Consider the following 26,031-nt stretch of genomic DNA (forward strand, 5'->3'; position numbering starts at 1 on the left):
AGTGGATATCCCCTGGTTCAGTGAGAGGAAAAAGAGTCTCTCTCTCTCTCTCTCTCTCTCTCTCTCTCTCTCTCTCTCTCTCTCTCCAATCCCTGCATAATTTTGTATCATATTTCTACTGATTCATCTTCTACTCCTATATCTCATCTTCAAACTCCTCCTCTCACTTATCATGCTCCTACTCATTCATCATGTTTGTTACTTTTTTTTTTTTTTAATTTTAGGATTTCTGTCCCACTTCTCACAAAGGCCTCGGGGCAGCTCACAATGCATACAGTACAGTGCTTTAATGCTTGCTTGCATTTTACATATTAAGTCATCTTTTCAAACAGCCAGGTAAGGTAGATAAATATTATTATTTTCATATTGCAGGTGGGACTGGGTGGATGCTGAACCCAGGGTCGTATTATTCATAAGGCTGACTAAGCTGAAACCTAGGGGCCCTGCAGGGACAGGGCCCATCATTTTTTTTTTTTGCTGAGACAATGTTACCTGCACCCTCCAGTGACTCCAGTGGCTAAAAGCACTTTGCACTCCACACCATAGCAATTACCTAGGGACTCTGCCATGGATTAATATGGCCCTGGCTGAACCTCACAGCATATACTGCCATCATGGCAGTGCCATGGACATATGCACAGTCAGAAATAAGCTGAAGTGTGTCCTGCAGTTGACTGATACTGGAAGAGCAACAAGGATTGCATGAAAAGGCCTCTTGTGTGGTTGTGCATGTGAGTGTGTGCCTGTATAGGGAGAAGTGAAACTGGACTTCTCAGAAAACCAAAGGAACTCAGAGGTGGAAACAGCTCAGCAAAACCAGGCAGAGGAAATGAAGAAAGACAAAGATGAGTGTCAGGTTCCAAACTACGCAAATGGAGATGGTTTGTTTCTCTGAAACGTATTTTAACATCACTCTCCCTGTCCTTCCCAGCCCGTCATACCAAGCTCTTCAATCATCCTGTGCATGCAGTGCATCCCTCCTCAAATGAAGTTAAAGGCCACCCACATTCAGTGCATTCATTCACGCACTGGCTGATCTGGCAGAAGAGCCCTGAGAGGGCCAGGGTTCTGAAGGGCCTTTCAATGATCTGTCCATCTGTACTTGCTGGGGTCAGGGGGAGCATGCATCTGGGATCATCTTCTACAGGGAGAGTGTCAAATGATCAATAGGGAATTGAGAGGAACCTAGTAATGGGGGCAGGGAGGGCATGTTCAAGATCATATCCTTTAAGCATATTAATTAATATGGAACAATAGGGGTCAAAACAGATTGAGGGTGCAATCCTAACCTCTTATGTCAGTGCTTTCCAGCACTGACATAAGGGCAATGCAGCTCTGAGGTAAGGGAACAAGCATTCCCTTACTTTGAGGAGGCCTCCGCGAGTGACATCCAACTGCAGGATAAAGCACACGTCCCATTGGCACCGCTATGCCAGTGCTGGAAAGCACTGACATAAGGGGTTAGGATTGCGCCCTTATTTATTTAAAAGATTTATATCCTGCCTTTCCTATGCCAGAGCAAATGCTCAAGGCGGCTTACAATTCAAGACTGAAAATACACAATATATAAAACAATAAATAAAATCAGAAGGGCAACAATCAATTGGAGGAGGGCAACTATTTATAACCCAAGCACTGTTGTAGGGACACAGGGAACAGACAACACATTATCAAACACAAGATGGAACAAAAACGTTTTGAGACCTTGCCGAAAGACCATGAGGGAGGGGGAAGGTCTTCGTTTCCCCCCGTAGGGAATTCCATAGTTGTGGTGCCACTACAGGTGTGATACAGAAAAATTTATTTGGTATTTCATCTTAAAAAAAAATTAAAATAGCAATCAAAGAGGACCCTGATAGGGATCAGAACTGCAGAGCATGGGGAGGGAGGATTTACCCCTTCCCTTCATACTATGATCCTGGTAAACCCCCCCCCCCTCCGAGCAACAATTTCCCTGGGAGTGAAACTTGTTTAGAGTCCCTTCAGTTTGATATTCACAACCAAGAGTAGCCACTTCCATGATTCACGATTAGGAACAGCCAATGGACCATCTATCAGGTGAGAATGTGTGTACCTGCAGCAACTGCCTATCAAGTACAGGTGTGAAACACTTAATGATGGGGATATGTTCTCTGATCCCTGTTGTTGTGCAATTAGGTCATTAAGTGAATCTATTGCATTTGTTGTGTAAACAGACACTCCCTGCCAGACACCAGCTGGCTGCACAGGCTACTAGAGATAGATTACCTCTTCTTTGCAAAGCTCTTTTTGTGCTTTGACCACCATTGTATATGTGGTCAGTCATTAAGTTAACACTTGTTAAGCGGCACATGCCTGTAGTTGAAAAATATTATACTGCCACTTGCTTCATCTGATACCTCATCAGGAGACGAAGGGTAGCAACATTCCCCTTTCTATTTGACAGGTACATTTCTGTGACTGATTTATCGGGTGGTCAAATGCACACTGTAGTAAATTACAAGTGCCCCTATTTTTTGTTGCTCTGTGAAAGGGTGTGTGTGTGTGCATGCAAGCATATGCGTGACTGTGTGTAGGGAAGAAAACTACTACCAGGGCTTCCTTTTTTGTGTATTCTCACTTCAATTTACCAAAAGTCCCAAGGCATTACACCAAAGGATCTCACCGGGAATTATTCTGGCAGTCCCTGTGATATAGGAAGGGGTACAGATTGCCATACCAGCAACACAGGGCATATGTTTGAGAGCATAGTGTGGATTGGTGCTCTCCTCCATGCTACTGATATGGGATAGTTTGGTGAATCGTGTCACAGGTCTGGCATTTTATGCTACTCTCCTTTCTTTTTGGGTTGGGCTGGTGCTACCTGATGAACTACAAGAGTATACTGATTACTTTCAATCAATGTATGCAGAGGAATTGTGATGACTAATGCAGCTCAGTCATAGGACTGAACAGACAGGATTAGGATCTACACTCAACCCACTTGAGAGTGGAAAAATCAGTGCTGTTACCATGTTTAAGTGCCTTGAGTGGAAGAGCAAAAATGTGGTTATTATCTTTTATAAGGTCAGCTAACATACATCTCTCTCTCTCTCTCTCTCTCTCTCTCTCTCTCTCTCTCTCTCTCTCTCTCTTATCTAATCTAATCTTTCCATCCTTGCATTCCTTTTTGGAAAATTTCACAACCAGTCTCACCTTAGGGCTCAATCCTAACCCAATTTCCAGCACCAACATAAGGGAAATGCAACTCCAAAGTAAAAGAACAAACATTGCGTAACCTTGAGGAGGCCTCTGCAATTTCCCCTCCAACTGCAGGATGCAGCACATGCCCCACTGGCACAGCTATGCCAGGGCTGGAAAGTGGGTTAGGATTGCGTTCTTAAACCTATAGACAAGACCACATCTGGGCCACCTCCTGGCTTCAAAGTAAACAAAGTCTTGCAGGCACACAAAAGAAGTGCTGCCTTCAACCTTGGCTCCCCTCACCAACTTCACTATACAGTAAACTCAAATCCAAAGCTGTATGGTAGTGAAGGTACTGGCCTCCACAGCAATCAAGGAGCCTTACATCATACCCTCCTCAAGGAGCAGAACAAAGAGGCACCTTCCTCCAACTGAGGGTGGACCATCAGAAGAATAGTCCTTGATGAGCTCACCCCATAATAGCTTCTGTGTTCCCCTATGAGAATTGTGGTTATACAAATCTGGGTCACATAACCTGCCTGTTTGTCTTGTTGCTGCCTGGCTTTGCTACTACTCCTGTCATTGCTTGTGAATTGTTCAGAACTCACTGGTGCTGTGTTGAGCACTCCCATTCTCCCCCACAAGAGAGTGAAGTGTTTTCATAGCCCACTGAGGGGCTCACTCTTAACCTGTAGCCCTGGTTCAGGCTACAGACAGCAAAGACTCAACCATGGTCTCATACTGTGGCTGGACCCTTGGCCCTTTCTCTTTCTTTCCTCTTCTTCTTCCCGCCCCCTCCTGCGACAGCATAATCCCTGCTTTTTCAGCCTCTCATTCCCCTGAGTAATCCCTCTGATTTCCCCAAAATGCTAACATCCTGATGCCCTCCCTTTCTCCCCTCCTCTGTTTACACCATTATATTCTCTCTTCTCCCTGTAAGGATTTTCTTTTACTCTTTCTTCCCAGCTGGAAACCACCGCACTTTAGTCCTAGTTCCCTGACTGTGTGTGCATTTTGTACTGCACATCTTTTCAATTCACCTTCCCAGTTATTGTATCCTTATCCCCACAATAGAAGCCCTTCGTCTCTTCATGCTATTTGAGTTGTGCCATCTATGAGCCACATTATTGGTCCATACACATGCAATAGATTCCCTGTGTGCATGTCACATGTATCTTAGATGGAGCATGCCTGGTAGCATTGCTGCCTGAAGCAGTTTGCTACACCCTGCTTTATGGTAGGACCGGATCTAGGAAGGAGGCAGAAAAATTGGGCTTTGGATGCCTGGGGAGTGTTTTATGGAACAAGCCTGGATATGCCCAGCTTCTTATTGACTAGTGCCTGGCATATTCTTGTCTGCTTGCTTGAACTGAGACCAGTCTGACTTGAAATCTGTTCAAGGAAAGTGATAAGAGGCTTAGACAGAAGGGAGTATGCCCAGAGCTGGCGCTAGTAGACTGACTGGCTTTGCAACACCCACCCCTAAAGCTGTAATCTATTCCAGGCAAAGGTTACATTGTCAAACATGGGATTCCCTAGATCAGCTGTATAGCTATGCCATCTGGCACCCAGGGCAAACATTTTTTTTGCCCCCTCCTTAGACAGGCCTTCCGAGGGTAGAGGAAGCCTTGCATGGCCTTCCTGACTCTTGGAAGGCCTAACAGAGGCCTTACAAATGCACTTCTGATTTTTGCGAAGTGTGTTTGTAAGACCTCCAGCAGGTCTTGTATGGCTTTCCAAGGCTCAGGGAGGCTGTGGAAGGCCTTCCGGGGCCTTGGAAAGGCACCCCCGATGCCCCCAACCATGGAGCCTGACGCAATTGCCCCCTAGCCCCTTAGCAATGCCATTACCTTAGATAATACAAATGGTTGTTTGTGAATGGCATTTTCAAACGAAGGACAAAAGCTCTGCATGTCCCAATAGCTTTTAAAAACTGAGCCGGCACAGAAGCCTCATGGGGAAAGTGTCCAAAACTAAAAAATAGTAGGCAAAAAATGGGGGGGGGGGACTCTCCCCTACAGGAGAGAGTGCTATGTCTGGACCATGTTTCTGAGGGCACATGCTGCAGCTATCTTGCTGATGCTAAGATCTGGGTCTAGTCAATGCCTGAATAGGTGCCTGCTAGGAAAGCCATGAAGGCTGCTTTGGGTTCCACTGGGAAAGAAAAGTAGATTATGAATATAATCTAGGCTTACCAGTCAAAACAACTGAGGGGGCTCCTGTATCTTTAAGAGCTGGACTGAAAAGAAAGTATTGCCATGTGTGGCACTTTGATAGGACATCAGCATTTACCTACCCTGCTTGTCCCCATTCACTGTAATGTTTGTCGATCCATTAATGGAGAAAACAGGAATGAATTAAACCTCAATTGTCATCTGCAGAAAGATTTTTACAGTAGTTCATAGAGCAATTTCACATCTTGTTTAACTTGAGCAGCCCCATTTTCAGGTCCCGATTTTCAGAGCCACTCATTACATCTTAAACTATGATCCATAACTGCATAAGGGAATGTTCCTGAGGGCACAATCCTAATTACTAGTTAGGCTGGCACAAGTCCCCACAAGCATGTTTCTGCCTCCTCATGTGTCGGCTGGGCCGGTACAGGGACATGCGCCGGCCCATGGAGGCCACATCCGGCATCAGCGCCGACACGGAGAGGGAAGGCTGCGCCGGCCGACACAGATGTCTGGGGAGGGCAGGGAGAAGACTGGAGGGAGGCGTTCCGGGGCAGAGGGAGGGAGGGCAGAGGGCATTCCAGGGAGCAGGCAGTCAGGGAGTGTAGGTGGGGCTGGGACCCAGCAGTTATGCCGGATCCCAACCCCATTCCCCAAGCAGTGCGGAGCGGCTCCAAGCTGCTCTGTTCTCCTTGGACTTCTGTCACCTCCTGAGGTCCGAGGATACCCATTGGGCCATGGTGGCTTACCCAGGGGTATGGGGAAGAGTTTCCCCTTGCCTCCAACTGAGCTGATTCTGGCTCCAGTCTTGAGCTGGGTACAGCGCAGGCCTCCTGGCCTGCCTGTTCCAGCGCAAGATAGGATTGCGCTGCACATTTTAAACTCTGGCACTACTCTCAGGGAGTGACTAAATTAGGGAAAATGCCTGTGAAGGCATTGTTGAAATGCCATCTGAGCGCTTCCCCCTTCCCCTGATTACACTGTGTGATGTCATTGTGATTTTCTATACTTCTTTCCATTCTGCTATTCTCTTTCTCATGTTTTAAAAGACTGCAGATGCTGCTGTGAAGAAATAGGATGAGGCTGGGGGAGAAATTGTCAATGGAAGAACGTGAATTAAAGAAATTTGGACATCCAAAAGGACACACAAGCCGCAGCAGGACTCTGAGGTTGTCCATTTGGACTCCTGGTACTCTGCACTTTCTGTCATGCTGGAATAATCAAGGAGGACACTAGAGGGCAGTGCTTCATTTTTATTTTGTACAGACAGTTGCAACTTTACTCCATTCACTTGAGTCTTATGAATCTCCCCAGGACTTTCTGGAAAGCTGCCTTCACATCTTTGTTGCGCAAGCTGTAAATCATGGGGTTGACAAGAGGATTGACAACTGTGTAGAACAAAGCATTTGCTTTGTCCCAGTCTGGTGTGTGTGTGGAGCTGGGTCTGGAATACATCAAGAGGATGGAACCATAGAAGAGGGAGACAGAGATGAGGTGGGAAGAACAAGTGGAGAAAGCCTTGCGTCTCCCAGCAGTTGAGCGGATGCGCATGATGGCTGCTACAATGCCTGTGTAGGAGCCCAAAATGAGAACAGTGGTTGCCATGACATTGCAACCAATGACAGAGGCCAAGATAAGTTCATAGACCCAGGTGTCATCACAGGCCATTTTCACAAGTGGTGGCGCATCACAAAAGAAGTGGTTAATAACATTGTTCCCACAGAAATGTAATCTGAATGTGTTGCCTGTGTGCACAATGGCATTGGCAAAGCCGGCAACGTAAGATCCAACAACCAGCAGAATGCAGAGCTTCTTGGGCATGGCAGTGGCATAGAGTAGTGGGTTGCAGATGGCCACATAGCGATCATAGGCCATGGCAGCCAGCAGGAAGCACTCGCTGTAGGCAAAGCCAGCGGAGAAGAAGAACTGGGCTGCACAGCCAGAAAGGGACATGACGTTGTTCTTGGATACGCAGTCAGACATGATCCGTGGAGTGTAGACTGAGGAATACCAGACATCCAGGAAGGAAAGGCTTCCCACAAAAAAGTACATGGGTGTGTGCAAGCGGGAATCCAGGTAGATCAGTGCCATGAGGCCGATGTTTCCGGTCAGTGTTAGAGTGTAGGAAGCCAGGAACAGCACAAACAAGACCATACGGAGGGATGGATCAGCTGTGAATCCCACCAAGACAAAATTGGTTACTAGCGTGTGGTTGCCATCCATTTCCATTGTCTCCATAGTCATCATTATCTGTTAACAGAGTGAAGAGAGAGACTGGAGTTTTGACATTCACTTCTGGGATGTACAGGGAAATTGGGACAGTTGCACTGCAACCTTGTGTGACCCACACTGTTCTTTTACTACTGGAATCCAGACGGCTACCAATTGGAGGCAGTTATAAAAGGGCAGCATGGATAGAAGCCAATTGGCCAAAGAGGGATCAACTAGGTGCACAAATCTCTATCTGCATTATTACAAAAAAGGGATTCTAACATAAAACTCTAAAACTGATGAGAAGAACTGCTAAGGTGACCTATGATTGAGAAATATTGTGAGATGAGTAATTAGCACAAGGTAAGGCATGGCAGAGAAAGTACTTGTGATTTTACAGTACTTTGTACAGTACTTGTACAAATCTGTACAGGCCCCCGTACTGTAATTTTACACCCTGTTAAACAAATGGGAGATAGAAACTCTGAATTATCTACTGAAAATTAGCCCCAAATCTATCACTTCCTAATGTACTTTCTGATCATTCATAGCATGCAGAATTCGTATGTTATTTTGAAGGATGTGCTGAAAATGTTCCTTACTAAAATCTTAGTAAGATTTTGTGGATTACCAAATCTGATCTTTTTGCTTCTGAAATATTCTGTAAATGTTCATCATGTGCTGTGTTAACATTATGTATCATTGTGGATCTTGCCATAACATATCACATAATCTGTACTGAATGTGGTTTGCCAATCCAGTGCTGAACTGACAGAACATCCACCGGCGGCATGATGGGTGCTATCATCAGGAAGGCTAGACTCGAAAGGGACGTAGCAGTTTCATTCATTTTCTGATCACAGAAGCTTTTGCCATTATTTCAAAGGCGTACAGGGACAGGGCTAGAATAACTGCAATTTTATGCAGAAGTCACTCAGATCCAGTGGAGCTGTTCTTATGTTCTTATGTTAAGTACCAAAAGTTCCTTTGAGTTCAATGGAACATACTTCCATGTAAGTGTGTAAAGGATTGCAAGTAAAATACTTTTCATTAAAATATTATCATTAGGACTATCACTCCATTTAATTCAATACTGACATGCTTTTTAGTCAATCATATCTGTAAACTTTTGTGTATCAGTGAAATAATCCTATAGAACAGTGTTTCTCAAACTGTGGGTTGGGACCCACTAGATGCGTCGTGAGCCAATTTCAGGTGGATCCCCATTCATTTCAATATTTTATTTTTAATATATTAGACTTGATGCTACAGTGGTATGTGACTGCATTTGGGGAAATGTTACAGACCTGTACTTTTAACAAGCTACTATGTATATTCTTTTAACAATGATAGTAAATGGGACTTACTGTTGGGTAAGTGTGGGTAGGATTGCAGCCTAGGGTTGCTAAAAATGCTAAAAATGTTCCAGCTTGATGATGTCACTTCTGGTCATGACTTCTGGTCATGACCACTTTTGGTGGGTCCTGACAGATTCTCATTCTAAAAAGTGGGTCCCAATGCTAAATGTGTGAGAATTGCTGCTATAGAAAAAGATGCCCACTTGTTTTTATTTGATGCATGGTCTGACAAAGCAGGAAACCTCTTAGAAAAGCCACTGCCTCTTGGGTGAATATGAATGGTTCTAACTTCTTCTAAGTTAGTGGCAATATCTGCCGCCCATAGATTTCTAAAATTCATGTACAACCAGCACACTTACCTCTGAGTAAGTCCATTAAACACAGTGGGGCTTACACCTGAGTATACATGTATATGATTGCACCATAAATGTTGCAGTCCTAATGATTGAATTCATTGTTAGGGTCAGGGTACTTTCTTGTATTATACTGTAAGAGGAATAGTGAATCACAATTTTTTTTCATCAGGCAATATCAAACTCAATCAAATGCCACTGGAGCAGTGCTACCCTGAAGATGGATGGGCTTTTTAGTTTGAAATGTTATGAGTTTGGAAGATTTGGGTGTTTGTGTGTACTGAATAGTGGGAGCTATTTAGATTTAATGAGAGGACATTTTGCTAAAGGAATGAACACCTTGAACCTTATCAGTTGAATAGCCAACTGTATAACAGCTGCAGGGACCTTGGTAAACCACTGCAGAGGCTGTGGGTGTGAGTCTGGGAAGTTGTTTGATGGCCGAGTGTCTTTGCTTGTGTCCTAACACAGTGCAATGTGGCCACTGTTGCAGTATTACTTATGTACAACGCTGTTTCAGAGCTTGAGTGGGTTATAAATTGGTGCACTTCTATTCCATTCTTGGCTGTACTTTGTCAGTCATCTGATATGCATTAAACCAATAGCATGGAACTGATTGTGCAGGTCGGTTGTATGTTGTGTGTAAACAACCGTGTCAAACAGAACCAAGGTACCATGTAATGTGTGAGCACCTTTTCTGTTCCAAGTAGACCCAAAGCACAGCCACACATCAGTGAATATGAATAATGCTATGCAGGGGAAAGTAACCACTCCTTTCTTTGTGCTGAGATGCTATACTTGGGGAGACATATGATTCAGGAAGATAGCTTGGCAACATGTGCTCACACCAATATGTACCTGATCAATCATTAAGCATTTTGCACAGGGAGCTGCAATCTGGACACAAACATCCTACAAGTGGAAAGTAGGGGAAAAAATCTGTTTGTGACGTTTCACCTTTATAAGCAGTTTCTCACATTCTGTCACACTCCTTTCCTTTTCCCTTCTTTGATAACTTTCAAAAAATGATGAGATAAGGGTATATCCAGAATGGAGGTTTTCTGTCACTGAATAGGGTGTATGAACTGTAATTCCCCCACCCCTCAATTGGCTAACTGTAAACAGCTATATTTAGACAACTCATTCCTAGGCTGAAAACACATATTATAAAACAGCAGAATCCTGAAAAGAAATTGTTTTTCCTGGGAGGAGAATCCAAAAATGCAACTGGTGTAACTGTGTGTATTGCTTAAGTCAGCGATGCAAGAGCAGTTAAGCACCATGCATGATCAGAACCGGTCACTAGAGGGCACATTTTCTTCATGCTGTGCAAGAAATTGATACAACCAGGTAGAAGGATGAACAAACCCAACACTCAAATTTGCCTTATCAACAAGTGATTGTTGATAGACAGGGTTAAGCAGCAAGGTGGCCAAATTTGCAGATGACACCAAACTTTTCTGAGTGGTGAAGACTAGATGAGATTGTGAAGAGCTCCAGAAGGATCTCTCCAAACCAGGAGAATGGGCAGCAAAATGGCAGATGCATTTCAATGTAAGTAAATGTAAAGTCATACAGATTGGGGCAAAGAATCAAAACTTTACATATAGGCTAATGGGTTCTGAGCTGTCTGTGACAGGACAGGAGAGAGATCTTGAGGTGCTTGTGGACAGCTCAATGAACGTGTCAACCCAATGTGCGGCAGCAGTGAAGAAGGCCAATTCTATACTTGGGATAATTAGAAAAGGTATTGAGAATAAGATGGCTAATATTATAATGCCATTGTACAAATTGATGGTAAGGCCACACCTGGAGTATTGTGTCCAGTTCTGGTCACCACATCTCAAAAAGGATATAGTGAAAATGGAAAAGGTGCAGAAGAGAGCAACCAAAATGATTACTGGGCTGGGGCACCTCCCTTATGAGGAAAGGCTACAATGTTTGGGCCTTTTCAGCCTAGAAAAGAGGCACCTGAGGGGGGCATGATTGAGACATACAAAATTATATAGATATAGCGGATATAGAGACACTCTTTCCCCTTTCACATAACACCACAACCAGGGGACATCCACTAAATTTGCGTGTTGGGAGAGTTAGGACAGACAAAAGAAAATATTTCTTTACCCAGCGGGTAATTAGTCTGTGGAACTCCTTGCCACAGGAAGTAGGGACGATAACTTGCCTAGGGGCAGGAGGTCTGGTCTAGAGGGTAGTGCCTCCGTCTGCCTGAAGATAACATCCACAAGGTCGCCAGTTCGAGGCCACCGGCACCGTGAGACCTTGAAGCAGCTGACAAGCTGAAGCCGAGCTATTCCATCTGCTCTGAGCGTGGGAGGATGGAGGCCAGAATGTGAAGCCAGATCGGAATGAAACACCTGAATGTAGTGGTTCTTGAAAGAAAGAACCTTCTTTCAATTTGTAAAAATCCCTATTTAATAAGGGATTTAAATAAAGCCTGCCTATGTAAACCGCCTTGAATAAAGTCTTGAATAAAGATCAAGAAAGGCGGTATATAAATACCTGTTGTTGTTGTTGTTGTTGTTGTTGTTAGATGCCTTTAAGAGGAGATTGGACAAATTTCTGGAGGGAAAGTTCATCACAGGCTACAAGTCATGGTAGGTATGCACAAGGTAGAGGTAGGCTGCCTCTGATTGCCAGATGCAGGGGAGGGTACCAGGACGCAGGTTGTGTCTGTTGTCTAGTGTGTTCCCTGAAGCATTTGGTGGGCCACTCCATCTTTAGTCACTTGATTCGTGACCATTATTACTGAACCTGATCACATGAGACCATCAAGGTCTCATTCATATGCTCATCCTACAGTTTTTATAAATGGTCAGCTGCCCTTTAGTTCTTTAGAAATCAGCTAAGCAACTCATCTTATCATAAGACAACAAACAGCCAAAATCAGACCTCAGAATCTAAAGAAACCAACGTGGGAAGAGATTCTTCACGATCCTGAAAACTCTGGATGCTCAAACAAACCAAAGATAGATACTCAAGGGACATTGGAGCAAGATGCAGCAGAAATGAAATTAATGCACAATTTATACCACTTTAAAAGTATAAAAGCATCTTCTGATCCCTGTTTAACACTAACACTCTCTTATTATTGCAATTCTGTTGCAATTGCTGACAGTCTCTGTATTTTGGATAGTCACTGTAACATACAAACAAAAGCATAGCAATATGAGAACATAAGAAAAGCCCATTTGGATCAGGACAGAGGCCCATCTAGGCCAGCATCCAGCACCCTGTTTCCACAAGTAACTCACCAGTTGCTTCTTGGTAGTCCACAAGGAAGAGATGAATGTGCACCGCCTTCCACCATTGCTCCCCTGAAAATGGCATACTGCCACTGAACAGGGACATAGCACATAGCCATCCTATCTGGTAGCCAGTAATAGATTTGTCCTCCGTGAATTTGTCCAATTGCTTTTAAAGCCATCTCAGATAGTGGTGGTCACTGCATCTTGCAATAGCAAATTGTGCAGGTTAATTATGCAGCGTGTGAAGAAATACGCCCTCGTCTCCAGTCAATCAATTTCATTGAACAGCCTCTAGTTCCAGTGTTGTGAGAGGTAGAGAAGAACTTTCCTTCCTTCACTCGCTACAGAATATGCATAATTTTATAAACCTCAATCATGGACCCCCTGGCTGCTTATTTTACTGAACACAGTAACCTTTCCTCGTAAGGAAAATATTCCCTGTTTTGATTGTCCTCTTCTGCACCTTTTCTGCACCTTTGGGAGATGTGATGACCAGAACTGTACACAGTATTTCAGCTGTGGTTGTGCCACCCACTTGTAGAAGGCCACGATACAGTTGCCCCTTGCAGTGGCATCACTAGGGGGTGCAGGAGGGGTGCGGGTCATACCAGGTGAAGCACATGGGGCAGAGTGACACCACTACTGACCAAAATTGTTAATATCTTGGTATTTTTGAATACCATCATGTTATATATCAATTGATGTGTAATTTCATGCAGAATGCAATGAAACAAACTGTGTTGAAATGTCTATCCTATCAAAAATCATAGCCAAACAACCAGCGGGACACAGTAATGGCACATCACCACACCCACCACTGGGGTGTTGCCCTTTCCACTTCATGGGAGGAGGTACATTATAGCTGGCCTTCCACACTGGGGGATGCAAACGCTAGTGATGACACTGGCTCTTGTTTTATGTGCAGTTCACTTGCACAAAGGCAACTATCAACAACACTTACTTGGCGCTTCCAAAGACACACACATACAGAGAGAGAGAGAGAGAGAGAGAGAGAGAGAGAGAGAGAGAGTTTCAAAATACTTATTGGGGGTAAAGGAAAGGAGGAAAGGGAAGAATACCATTGAGCAGAGAAAATACGCAGTGTTGCCTCAATATATGCTGGTACCATGAATGGCTGCATTGCATGTCCCAAGCGACATGGCCCAGGATCTCCTGGAATGCCACAGAGAATCTTTGGGTGCAACTATGCTTGCAATTTGAGATTGTTCACAAAGGTTTCCTTCCCTGTCCTCCTTTCCACAGTTCTGTCTGTTCTTTTTCACAGATGTGCAGTCCAAGTCTATTCCCTTTCGTGGAATACTACGTATTTTTTAAAGAGGTAGAGTGTGAGGTTGAATTGCCAAGGTGTGTATGAAATGCCTGCCTGATTCACTGAGAACAGATACCTGCTTGTAGGCAGAAGGGAAGAAATGAACTGTGAATATTTTCATAACTTCTTAACGGAAGATGGAAATGGATGGAAGTGCGTTTGTCCTTCAGAGCCTTGGCAGTCAAGTCAGGTTTAAGGAGATACATGGATTGGCTTATTTCTACGACGGGAAAGTTAAGATTGTAAAGACACAGGATCATTCCCACAATCTAAGGCCAGAGTGACTAGTCTTACCTTTAAGAAGTACTGTTGATGTTCTTGCTATCTCCATTAGTTTGGGTCAAAAGTGTTTTATACTGAGAGGGTTTTTTTCGTTTTTATCTAAGGTGACCACAATGGTTTCCCAAATGTCTCCCAGCTCCCTATGTGAGCAATTAAAATTACTTCTTCCTTTTGCTAATTTGAAGTAGCAATATTAATACTAGGCTGCTACAGTGAGCTACAGTGAGCCTTCCTTTCTCCTTCGGGTATTTCAAACTGAAGAAGAAAATATCCACCATTTCTGAGAACTAAGAAACAGGAAAAAAAGGCGGCGGCGGGGGGGGGGATCCAACCCACTCACAGGTGGCAGCAACAGAAAAAAATTAGCCACAGAATAAGATATCCATGACTGCAAATTCAACCAAGTCCATTTATGAACTAGGGAGGGTTATTGGTTTCACAATGGTGACAGGTTAAACCACCATGAGAGAGTATACAACATTTTATCACTATAAAGGTATAAAAGCATCCTCTGATCCCCACTTGCCACAGACTTGCTTTGTTATTAAAGCATATTGGCATCTGATGAATTTACTGTACAGTCTTATTTCTGCTTATAATAAGCTTCCTTTTTGTTAAATGGATCTGGTCCAGCACAGTCCACCTTTCTCATACAATAAGAATTCTGTTCATTCTATTTGCAAATCTTTGAACTTTGGATAATCTAACCCAAACTGGATGTACTATTTCATTGCCTTGCATAGAGGTATTACCATTTAACAATTGAACTTAGGGCCCAATCCTATCCAACTTTCCAGCACTGGTGCAGCCAAATGCAGCCCCAAGGTAAGGGAATGAACATTCCCTTTTCTTGAGAAAGCCTCTGTGACTGCCTTTCCACCACAGGATGCAGCGCATGCCCCATTGTCACAGCTGCCCTGGTACCGGAAAATTGGATAGGATTGGGCCCTCAACCACTTAACTCATTTCTGCCCAGCCCACAGATGCAGACGTTTGGTCCCGGTTGTATATATGCAACATTGGACAGAAATGGCTTACATTTCTCCTTGAATGTGATCAGTTGCATGGAGGAGTCAGCTGGCAAAAAATGGATAACATCCTTGAGAATCTGTTCTGAAGATGGGTTTGCAGCTGCCTGTAAGAGCTTGGAAAGTGCAAGAGCCAGCAACCAGGATGATGACTGCACTATAAAGGAAGCAGCTGGAGAAATGGAGGTTCTATGAGATTGTCCCATGGATGAAACAATACTTGTAAAAATCTCACTGAGAAACAGATTTATGTTCAACCTGCCTATGTAAACCATTGGAGTCTATTGAGAAAGGAAGCATATACATATTGTGGAAGGAAGTATATACATATTGCCAGATGCAGGGGAGGGCACCAGGAGGCAGGTTGTGTCTGTTATCTAGTGTGCTCCCTGGGGCATTTGGTGGGCCGCTGTGAGATACAGGAAGTTGGACTAGATGGGCCTATGGCCTGATCCAGCGGGGCTGTTCTTATGTTCTTATCATAATAAATAAAAATGAATAAATGATTGCTCTGCAGAATGACTGTAGCCAACAGTAGTATACACCAGAATGACAGTTTCTGGAGGAGGCAACCATAGGGGGAGGGCTATGCCTTTTGGATTTGTGGGCTTCCGAGCCGTATGTGGCTGACCAAGGTGGGAAATTGAATGTAGACTCCTTCCACCTGGTTCCTTTGTGATGGAGAGTTAATAATACTCCCATGTCCTATTGTAGTGGTACTGAGCATTTGGACAGACTCTATTTCATGCCTCTTTTCTGCCACAGGGTTCATATTGCTGCCTTTCCAGGCATTAGCCAAATTCCATGATTAGAGGCTTGCTTGACAACACCAGCCACAGACAAAGCTCAGTGTGTGTATGCATGAATGTGCAGAGAGAGAGGTGGTGGGATTACAGTCTGTTGCCTATTTCACAAATTTATCTGATCTCAGAAGCTAAGCAGGGTCAGGCATGGTTAGTACTTGGATGGGAGACCGCCAGGGAATTCTGAGACCATAGTCTTTCGAGACTGAAGGTTGCCAACCAGCAACCATGAGTGTGGAATAATATTCTTGCTATAATGAGTGTTAAATAGTATTCTTGGTATATATTTACTTTGTTCTTTAATCATGTGTTTCCCTTATTAGTGATTGTTTAGCCAAATTTCTTAGATCACAAATAAATAGAATTAATTTTTGTAAAAGGATGTATGCAGGATTCTGATACTTTGGAGGCAGTTACTAGATTCTTACCCATGTACTCTGAGAAGGCTGATGCAAAACTACTTCCGGTGGTGGGGAGGGGACTAGAATTGGGACCAGCGGCATTCCCAGAGAGGGGAACAAAATGATAAGTTTTAAAGGCATTCCTCTGCGTTGCTCTCACTGTCAGGAATGGCTCCAAAAGCAAGCAAGAGAGGCTGCTTACACAGTGCATTGAAGTGCTAGCAAACCATTTCGCTCCCCCCCTCTAGGAATGCCACTGATTGGGGCTCAAGTGAAACATTTGCCGAATTGTTGGCTTCCTCCAACTTGAAACACGTTGATGGGAAAAATGGCACTCAGCAATGCTGCTTTTCCCAGCTGACCAAAAGAACAAGTACAGGAAATGGCCCATGACTGTCATTCCTTTCCAACACTCTACGTAAAATCATGAAACTCTCAGACCCTCACTACATCGCAGTATTGTGTGTATGAACATGCCTGCTTTGTTCCCACCTGTAATTTCTCTTTAGGCACACAAAATCATCACTATTCTTCAGTAGGGCTTGAGGTAATCGGATCTGGCAGGTGGAGTATCAGTGCTCCCCACTATTGGATATGCTGGAGTAATAAAAAGAGGACACTGGGAGATGGAATTTCATGCTAATTTTTGTATTACGTGGACAGTGGCAACATTATCGCAAATCACTTGGATATTATGAATCTCCTCAGAAATTTCTGGAAGGCTGCCTTCACATCTTTATTGCGCAAGCTGTAAATCATGGGGTTAACGAGAGGGTTGACAACTGTGTAGAATAAAGCATTGGCTTTGTCCCAATCTGGCGTGCGCATGGAGCTTGGTCGGGAATACATCAAGAGGATGGAGCCATAGAAGAGGGAGACAGAGACTAGGTGGGAGGAACATGTAGAGAATGCTTTGCCCCTCCTGGAAGCAGAGCGGATGCGTATGATGGCTGCCACAATGCCCATGTAGGAGCCCAGAATGATAACAGTAGTTGCCACCACAGCGCAACCCACGACAGTGGTCATGATGAGTTTATAAACCCGGGTATCATCGCAAGCCAATTTCATGAGCGGTGGTGCATCACAAAAGAAGTGGTTGATAACATTGTTCCCACAGAAACGTAATCGGAAGGTGTTGCCTGTGTGCACAATGGCATTGGCAAAGCCGGCAACGTAAGATCCAACAACCAGCAGAATGCAGAGCTTCTTGGGCATGGCAGTGGCATAGAGTAGTGGGTTGCAGATGGCCACGTAGCGGTCATAGGCCATGGCAGCCAGCAGGAAGCACTCGCTGAAGGCCAAGCCAGCAGAGAAAAAGAACTGGGTTGCATAGCCAGCATGAGATATAACATTGTTCTTAGATATACAGTCAGACAAAATCCGTGGAATGTACACTGAGGTGTACCAGCTATCCAGGAAGGAAAGGTTGCCCACAAAGAAATACATGGGTGTGTGCAAGCGTGGATCCAGGTAGATCAGTGCCATGAGGCCAATGTTTCCAGTCAGTGTTAGAGTATATGAAGCCAGAAACACTGCAAAGAAGACCATTCGGAGGAGTGGGTCTCTTGTGAATCCCACAAAGACAAAGTCAGTCACAAGTGTGTGGTTGCCTTCCATTTCCATTGTTTTCATAGGCAGCATCTGTTGATACAAGGAAAAGAACATTATATGTTCATATATAACGGCAAATAAGGTGGGCACATTTCAGGTTTGCAAGTCTTTCTTCTTTCTCCTGCCCTTTTGTTTTGATTCTTGTTTCACTATCTATTGTCCAGTCTGCTGCTTCCTTCATCTCTGTTTTTTAGATTCCTTCTCTTGGGACCTCTTACAGTCTTCCATCATCTATATCAGTGGTTCCCAACCTTTAGGAGCTCAGGGACCACTAAGGCAAAATTTTGAGATGGTAGGGACCACATGCAACCCCCCCACCTTCACACACAAAAAATACAATTAAATTTGTAATACATAAGAAGATTATTTAATAATTAACGTGATGGTTGTGCTTGCATTTGCTTCACTAGCTGTGAAAGTCTTGGGTTTACATGGAATACATGGAACACATAATAATCCCCCCCCCCCGCAACTCAGAGGTTTTCACACCCACCCAATTCAATCTAGTCTCTTTTCCCCCACACCAGACCACATTATGCACAGCCCTTGCCTCTTTTAAGTGTGGAAAAACACCTCAAAAAGGGAGAGGGTAAGCACAAGGGGATTATAGACAAGTCATGCAAGGTAGTTAAATGAGCCAACAAAAAGCACACACATCCCTCCCCAGTTCCTTTTATTACACAGCCCTGGCCCTGCCCCCCCCCCACTTGTGAGTCCAGAGTCCTTAGGAAAGTGTTCAACACAATTTAGGCAGGTGGGTCCTGAAGGAGAAGAGACATGTGAAGGAAGTACCAGCTCAGAGACACATCTCAGAATGGCTGCTGCATGCCTCAGGAAGAAAAGTCCTTTTGGTGTGCACTGCAAGGTCTTTAGGGGGAAAAAGCCTCTCTTCACTTCCAGTTCTAATTGCTGTCATGCTCTAGCTGTGGACTACTTTGGTTGGAGCTAAGAAAGTGTGAGCAAGCCTATAGGTAGGCTGCAGCCACAAAACAACAGCTGCCTACTCTGCCATTAGTCTGTGGAACTCCTTGCCCCAGAATGTGATGATGGTGTTTAGACTAGATGCCTTTAAAAGGGGATTGGAGAAATTTCTGGAGAAGTCCATCACAGCCCCATTCTAGGCATGTCTACTCAGAAGTAAGTCCCATTATAGTCAATGGGGCTTACTCCAAGGTAAGTATGCATAGGATTGCAATCTGAGAAGATAGGAACTGGCCAAGTGTGGGGTGGGGGAGGGCTCCCCATGTACAAAGCTCCTGCTGCTCTCTGAGGAGGAAGAGTCAGGGGTTGCACCTGCTGTACTTGGCTACGGTGGTGCCTGTTCTGCAACTTCTGGGATTGCTTCTCCCCAGATGGGCAGCTTGCAGTAAGACAGCAGAGGTGCTGCCTGTTTCCCTCTCCAAAAGGGGTGCCAAAACTTGGTTGCCTGGATCCCTTGCTCCACCCCTGGGAGATAGAAGAGCACATCCAGGGGGCCCAATCCTGCCAACTGGGGAGGGGGTACCAGGGCTGGGGGTTGAGCATACTGTTTCTCCCCTCTCCTGCTGCCACACTGCCTCCAACTCCCTTCTTCTGTGTTCCCTGGCCAGCTTGGAGTCTGGACTCCCAGGGAAATAACATCCAGAGAAACCCACTCCCAGGGAAACCCCCCCAGCCAGCCATGCCTTTGGGAGCCTGTTCCTTCTCCTCCTCCTTACTCCCATTCCTCCCCCTTCTCAGGCCCCTCTCCTCCTCCTCCGTCTGGCTCCCCTCCTTCTCCTCCTCAGGCCCCCCTCCTCCCCAGGCATTTTTTTTCTTTTTTCACCAGAGACATCGCCACCACCTGGGGGGACGCTGTGGACCACCAGTGGTCCGCGGACCATGGCTTGGGAACCCTAGATCTATACAAATCTACTATTTTGCCATGGATCTGTGTGAGGTCTTAATTTCAGCCAAACAATTTCAGCTAAACTTCTCTCATAGAAACTGAATGTTTACATGCTGACAAGTGACAACTTTATTCCCTAAGTCAGTGTTTCTGAAACTCCTAGAAGGATTGTGCTGCTACTGGGGATAGGAGGGTTTTTTTTCACTTACCGGCAGCCAGTGCTAGAGTGCTGGCAAGACTGGGGGGGGGGTGTCTGGGAAGTCCTCTGCAGGGCTCCCCACACCTCCAAAGAAAAGAAAAAAAGGGCACTTCCATTTTTATGACAAAACCGGAAATGCCCTTTTCTTCTTTTTTTTTACATGTTTGAAGGTGCAGGGAGCCCTGCAGAGGACTCCCCAGACCCTCCCAGGACTCCAGCACTAACTGTTGGTAAATGAAAACCCCCTTCCATCCCTGGCAGAAGCATGATCCTGGGGATTGTGTTGCTACCTCCCTCCCTCCAGTGCTTTCCTGGCTGGTGGGTTGTGACCCACCAGATTGGGACCCACTGCCCTAAGTAGTTGGAATGTTCCTGAAAAATCACACACCTGGTTTTATCAGTAAGAGGAGGAATGATCCTTAGACCTTACTTAATTACAGCAGCATTTAATATACCTGCATCTAATCTTACAGCATCTCATTACTGACCTAATATCATCAAAGGTCCAGTCATGTACTCGCTAATATATTGTCATGATAGACTATCACCTGTTAATTATTATGCCCTTTTGTCCTTTATAAATTGGCAAAATGGCTCAGCTATCCTATAATACAATTGATTGTACAGGATGTATGAATGAACAGCAATTGGTGTGGGAACATTTCAGTTAACCTGGAGATACAGTACATTGGGGTGGTCCATCCATGAGGAAAGGTGCATAAGCAAGATTGCATATGCAATGAATAGTGTGGGGGAGTGGCTGGTGGATTCGGGATGCCCTTCACCCTGAGTCAGGTGCCCTCCCCACCCCCAAGCCTGCTGCAGATACAAGTTGCATTGATCTGTTCTCTGCCCATTAAAAGTGAGCAGAAAGCAGGTAATCTGCCTCATTACTCCTCTTGTGCTTCCTTGAAATGTGGAGGTGTGAGACTTCCAGTTTCATTTACAGGGACCAGTCATCTTCCTCCCTGGAATACTCAAGCTCAGACTCTTCTCCTTCCTGGCTGCTGCTAATCACCTCTTACTGGTCCTGCTGCCAGGGCTCCCACAATGGGATGCCCCATGGAGGGCAGAAGAGGGGCTCAGTAGCTCCCCCCCCCCACAGGCACTAGCATTTCCAAGTGAGTGCTGAGCTAATTGTGTGTATGTGTGTCTGAGAGAGGGACAGGGAGAGGGGGAAGTGATTCTTCTCCTGTCTTATCCCTTTTCGTGCTTTCTTGCAGCCTGAATCTGTGCATATTCATTCCCAGGTGCATCTCCTTGGAGCCACCTACAGATATACAGAACTTGAATATGTCAGCAAACATTTGGAATTTTGGTGCTCCATTGTATGAGAACTAACAGGGTGTATCTAACTTTTTGTATTGTGCTCAGTACTGTTTGCCAGGAACAAATTGTTCCTAACAAATGTATATGAGTTTCCCAAGGTTACAGTAAAAGAAGCCCTTGAATCCTAATCAAAGAAGAACAAAACAGGAGGAACCCCCCTGAGAAACCTCATGGGAACTGAGCACGCGCAGAGCGCAAAATGCTAGCCAACAAGATAAAGCCAATAGCGCACCTCTAGTGCTGACTTGCACCCAACAATGATTGTGAATTTGTTTTTTCCATTTCAAGTGTGTTTCAAAAAAATTAGGGAGACCCCAGAACAGCAAAAACTACTGTTCGTCTCTGGGTGTTCATTCCTATTATACTGTAAGTGTGTATGTTACTTCATTACTTCTGGATATGAAATTCAATACAGTGGCTGTCGGTATCCATGGGCGATTTGTTCCAGGATCCTTTGAAGACACCAGAATCAATTGATACTTGTTCTGGATGGGGGCAGCGCCGCAATCACTTGCTTTGATGCCATGTCGGGCACTCCAGAAGTCAAGCCAGCTCGTGGCCCACTCCATGCACCTTCCAGCCTCCTCAGAAGGTCTCCTGAATGTGATTGGAAGCCACGTCCAGTTTGCGCCCACGACTTCTGGTCTCATCCGAGAGGTGTTCTGAGGCCGGGGAGGGCCATTGGAGTGAGCTGCAAGCCTCCCTGCTCCAAAGAACACCTCCTGGACATAACTGGAATTCACGGACACAACCTGTAAGTGGCTTCCAGTCACAAGCTGGCTGCCTTCTGAGGTGCAGGGTGGCAACTGTGTATGGTGAAATTCGTGGATGCCGAGCCTGTGAATAAGACAAGAGCCAAGAGGGTGTCCCATGAGCATTTACTACCATGTCTCATTGTGATGGCGCAGGCCAGATCCTATCCTCACTTTTGCAAGTCTCCTCATCCCCTTTGTCTACAGAGCTGGTGCAGGTCCAAGAAGCCCATTGCTAAGTGGGAGGCTTATGGAAGGGTAAGGGGAAATAATTCTCCTTTCGTATCCAAAGCTTCTCAGTTTGCCACCCCATCTAATGGATACAGCATTCTTGTTTTTGGTGTGGCTGCACCAACAGGGGTGGTGGGTGGTGGTGGTGATCTTTTCTAGCCTTCATCAGCTGTTAGTGAGGACATCAAAATTATCTTGCAATTGCTGAGTTTCTGCACTATATATTTATTTATTATTTTATTTATTTTATTAATTTATACCCCGCCTTTTTGCCCAACGGGGGCACAAGGTGGCTTACAAACAATTTAAAATACAACATTAAAAACAATCATTAAAACAATTTACAATAATTAAAAATCTGAAAACATATATACACACACAAGTTCATAAACATGTATGCACACACTCATCTCACTTTATATGTGTATGCTAAATCAGTGTCAGGTTTGCTATGGTCCTATGCCCAGTTATGCTCCTCTAGTTTCCCTACAACAGGAAGATCATCCAATACACTAGTCAGGTTTTAGAGTCACAGGGACATTCCCATAGTCAAAGCCCAGATCAACTGATCTTACCTTTACGAATCATAGTCTGTTTTTCCACTAATTCCATTGGGTTGGATAAATAAGATGTGCTATGCTGGGGTGAGGTTCTTTTGAAGTAAGATGATCACAATGGTATCATAAGTGTCTCTAAAGTCAAGGTATCTCCGTCAGCTCCCTAAGCAAGCAATTAAAATAATTCCTTTTTCATGCCAATTTGGGAAGGGAATATTAAGATCAGGCTACTGAAGTATTTTTTTAAAATTTTCTTTCTAGGGTATTTCATACCGAAGAAGAAGAAAATTTCACCCTTTGGGACTGTGAGTTTTGCATGTAAACAGTGACACCCCTCCCCCATGTTGCATTGAGGGTTGTGATCATCCCTTGTTATGACTCCTTTCCTGAAGTCAACTACAACTGTAAATGGGGTTTTAGCCAGATTGGGTAAGTGCAATTTCTGAAACAGGATACAGAAAGTCCAATGTCAAACTGTGTATCAGTAATTATGGTTGCCAAAAGGATTTCTTTAGCGAGGACTCTTGACCTCTCTCTTCAGCTCTTGTTGCCAAGGACTGGATTTGTGCTCCTGTATCTGTGGACTATGCATATGAAGAAAGTTCTATGAATAGATCTAGGAATGAAACCAATGAGATACTTTTGTGTTTGTTACCTCTGTCTCTCTTGATGCCTGATGGAGATATATTTTCAGTTCCCATCTGTAATTGTACTAAATTATCTGGAGAGCCCAGAAGGAAATGTATGTGGTTTCTCTTTTTTGCCACAGTGTTGTTGACTTCTCAAAATTCTATAGCAAGTGGATTTGCTTCCGCCATGGGTGGATGGTGATTACTGTTAACACAGCCTGTGATGCTATTTATGAAATGTCCCACTTAGCCATTTCCAGACGTGGAAAAATCCAAAGGATATCCCCCTCTTTTTCATAACTCACAAGTGGAGCTGGGAATCTACTGCTCAAAGTAGAGCTTGATATTGGTTACATTGGATGGTGGCCTAAACTGAATCAGACCATTTACCTATCTTGCTCCGTATTGCTGGGAATGGCAGCAGCACTCCAAGATTTCAGGGGCTGGGGTATTTCCCAGCCTTCTCTGAGAATGCCAGGGAATGAACTTGGGGACATCCACAAACAAAGGATGTGGTCTACAGCTCCCCCCCCCCATGAGACCATCACAGAGCAGCTTAATAGAAAGACAATCCCTTTGCCACTAAGCTATGTTATGGATAGAAGCACAGTCTCGTTTATATTCTTAAAGCACCAGAGAAGAAAGTAATGCAGCTGTTCTCTTTCTAAACCCTTTACAGCTCAGAGAGAACGTTTGTACTTAGGTGTCGACCCCTCAGGACAGAACCCTACACCTTGATTGTGCTTGTACTTGTGGTTGTCAGATTCAGATGATGAGAGTTCTAATTAGCCCCTAATTAGGAATATGAGGAACCACGAGGGATGTTTACTTTCCATTATAGGTGTCCCCCTGTATCCGTGGATTCGGTACCCATGGATTCAGTTATACGCTGATCTGCTGAACTGCTGAACTGAAGCAAGAGGTTGGAAAACTATCTGAACAAATGAGGCAAATCAACTCCTCCCTGACCAACAGACAAACAAAGAAAAGTATGGAGGGGATGGAAAAAAGAACGGACCAAATGTCAGATGAAACTAAAGAACTGGAGATTTTTGTAACGAGACAGGAGATGGAAAAAGCAGCATTTATTATTAGAACTCAGAATTTTCAGGAAGAAAAAAGAGGGAACTCTCAGAGAAAGAGAGCACATCCTTTCAAGAAGAAGAAGAATCTTTGGATTAAATTCAAAAATAATAAAATGGAGAAAACTGAAGAAGAGGAATCAAGAAATATAAGAGAGTTAAGAGGAAGAAGGAGTGGAAGGAGCAGTGGGAGCAGCAAGAAGGATAATATCAACAAGACAGAGAACACAGAAAATACTAAGACAGGAAGTGAAAATGGCTGAATAACAAGTGGAATTCTTTTGCAGATATTAATGGATTGAATTCTTCTCAGAAGTGAGGAGTATTCCATTAATTATGTCAAATCAAAGCAGATGTAAATGAAAACAAAGTTGGAACACAAATATTAAGATAATTAAAGTGGTATTAAGATAATTAAAGTGGTATCTTCTAAAGAGATTTTATATAAATTGTTTTATAAATGATATTTTATTTATTTATTTATTTGTTTGTTTATACAGGTATTTATATACTGCCTTTCTTTGGTCGTCAGATTTCTCCTCAGACTTTAATCCAAGGCGGTTTACATAGGCAGGCTGTTCTCAACCCCCGTAGGGATTTTTACAATTGAATAGTTCTAGTCTTTCATAGAACTCCTCGTTGCAGCTGGATTCCTTCCTGGTATTCCAGAGGAAGTAGCGAAAATGTACCCTGGGCCATCAAATAATTGTTAGATATGCAAAGAGAATGAGGGAATTCTTTATTATATGCGGTGGATATGTGGAAAGTAAAGAAATATTGGAAAATGATATATATTGTTACAAGAGATATTGAATTGTGTAGTACCATTCAAACCGGAAATATTCCTCTTAAATGTGATATCAGAAATTGAAGACCAATATAAGAAACATTTTATTGTACATATCAGTATAGCAGCAAGAATATTGTATGTGCAAATTTTGAAGCCTTTTTATGACTGGATAAATAATTTTAGTTAAACAATAGTGATTGTTTAGTTAAATCATTAATTGGTATAATGACAAATATGATAATTTTTGTATCAATGACTATTTTTTCCCCAGTCATTGTTGATTTCTTTTTTGGATTAAGACATGTTGTAATCTATGGCCAATACCCTCATGTGTAACCTATGTAGTCCCAGCCCTAAGTTTAACCCATTTTTCTTACCTGTATCTGTAATAAATAAATAAACTTTGCACACACACACACAAAAATAGAGAACATGTGTAATGGAAAGATTTAGGCATGCAAAATCATCACTATTCTGCAGTAAAGCCTGAGATCATCAGCTCAGACACCGAGTACTCTCCACTGCTGGATGTGCTGGAATAATAAAGGAAGACAGCAGGGCTTGGTGCTTCAATCTAATTTCTTTATTATGTGGGCAGCTACAACATTATTGCAAA

General features: G+C 44.0%; 2 protein-coding genes across 2 annotated transcripts; both read right to left on the reverse strand.

Annotated features, from left to right (window-relative positions):
- Positions 1–6,623: 6,623 nt before the first annotated feature.
- LOC136644204 (olfactory receptor 9G4-like) lies at positions 6,624–7,565 on the reverse strand. The gene has a single exon (XM_066619840.1). The coding sequence runs from the start codon at positions 7,563–7,565 to the stop codon at positions 6,624–6,626; it is 942 nt and encodes a 313-aa protein (XP_066475937.1).
- A 9,021-nt stretch (positions 7,566–16,586) lies between these two features.
- On the reverse strand, positions 16,587–17,991 carry LOC136644211 (olfactory receptor 9G4-like). Its single transcript, XM_066619852.1, has 2 exons — positions 17,101–17,991; positions 16,587–16,673 (listed from the first exon to the last, which is right to left on the reverse strand). The coding sequence occupies exons 1-2, from the start codon at positions 17,989–17,991 to the stop codon at positions 16,587–16,589; spliced, it is 978 nt and encodes a 325-aa protein (XP_066475949.1).
- Between the last annotated feature and the right edge of the window lie 8,040 nt (positions 17,992–26,031).

Source organism: Tiliqua scincoides, chromosome 1, assembly GCF_035046505.1.
Source record: "Tiliqua scincoides isolate rTilSci1 chromosome 1, rTilSci1.hap2, whole genome shotgun sequence".
NCBI classification, from domain to species: Eukaryota; Metazoa; Chordata; class Lepidosauria; order Squamata; family Scincidae; genus Tiliqua; species Tiliqua scincoides.

Coding starts and splice junctions, on each gene's coding strand:
- LOC136644204 (XM_066619840.1), bottom strand. CDS start 7,565: ATGGAAATGGATGGCAACCACACGCTAGTAACCAATTTTGTCTTGGTG.
- LOC136644211 (XM_066619852.1), bottom strand. CDS start 17,991: ATGGAAATGGAAGGCAACCACACACTTGTGACTGACTTTGTCTTTGTG. Junction 16,674..17,100: donor ACAGCTTGCGCAATAAAGAT/GTGAAGGCAGCC, acceptor ACGTGTTTCAAG/TTGGAGGAAGCCAACAATTC.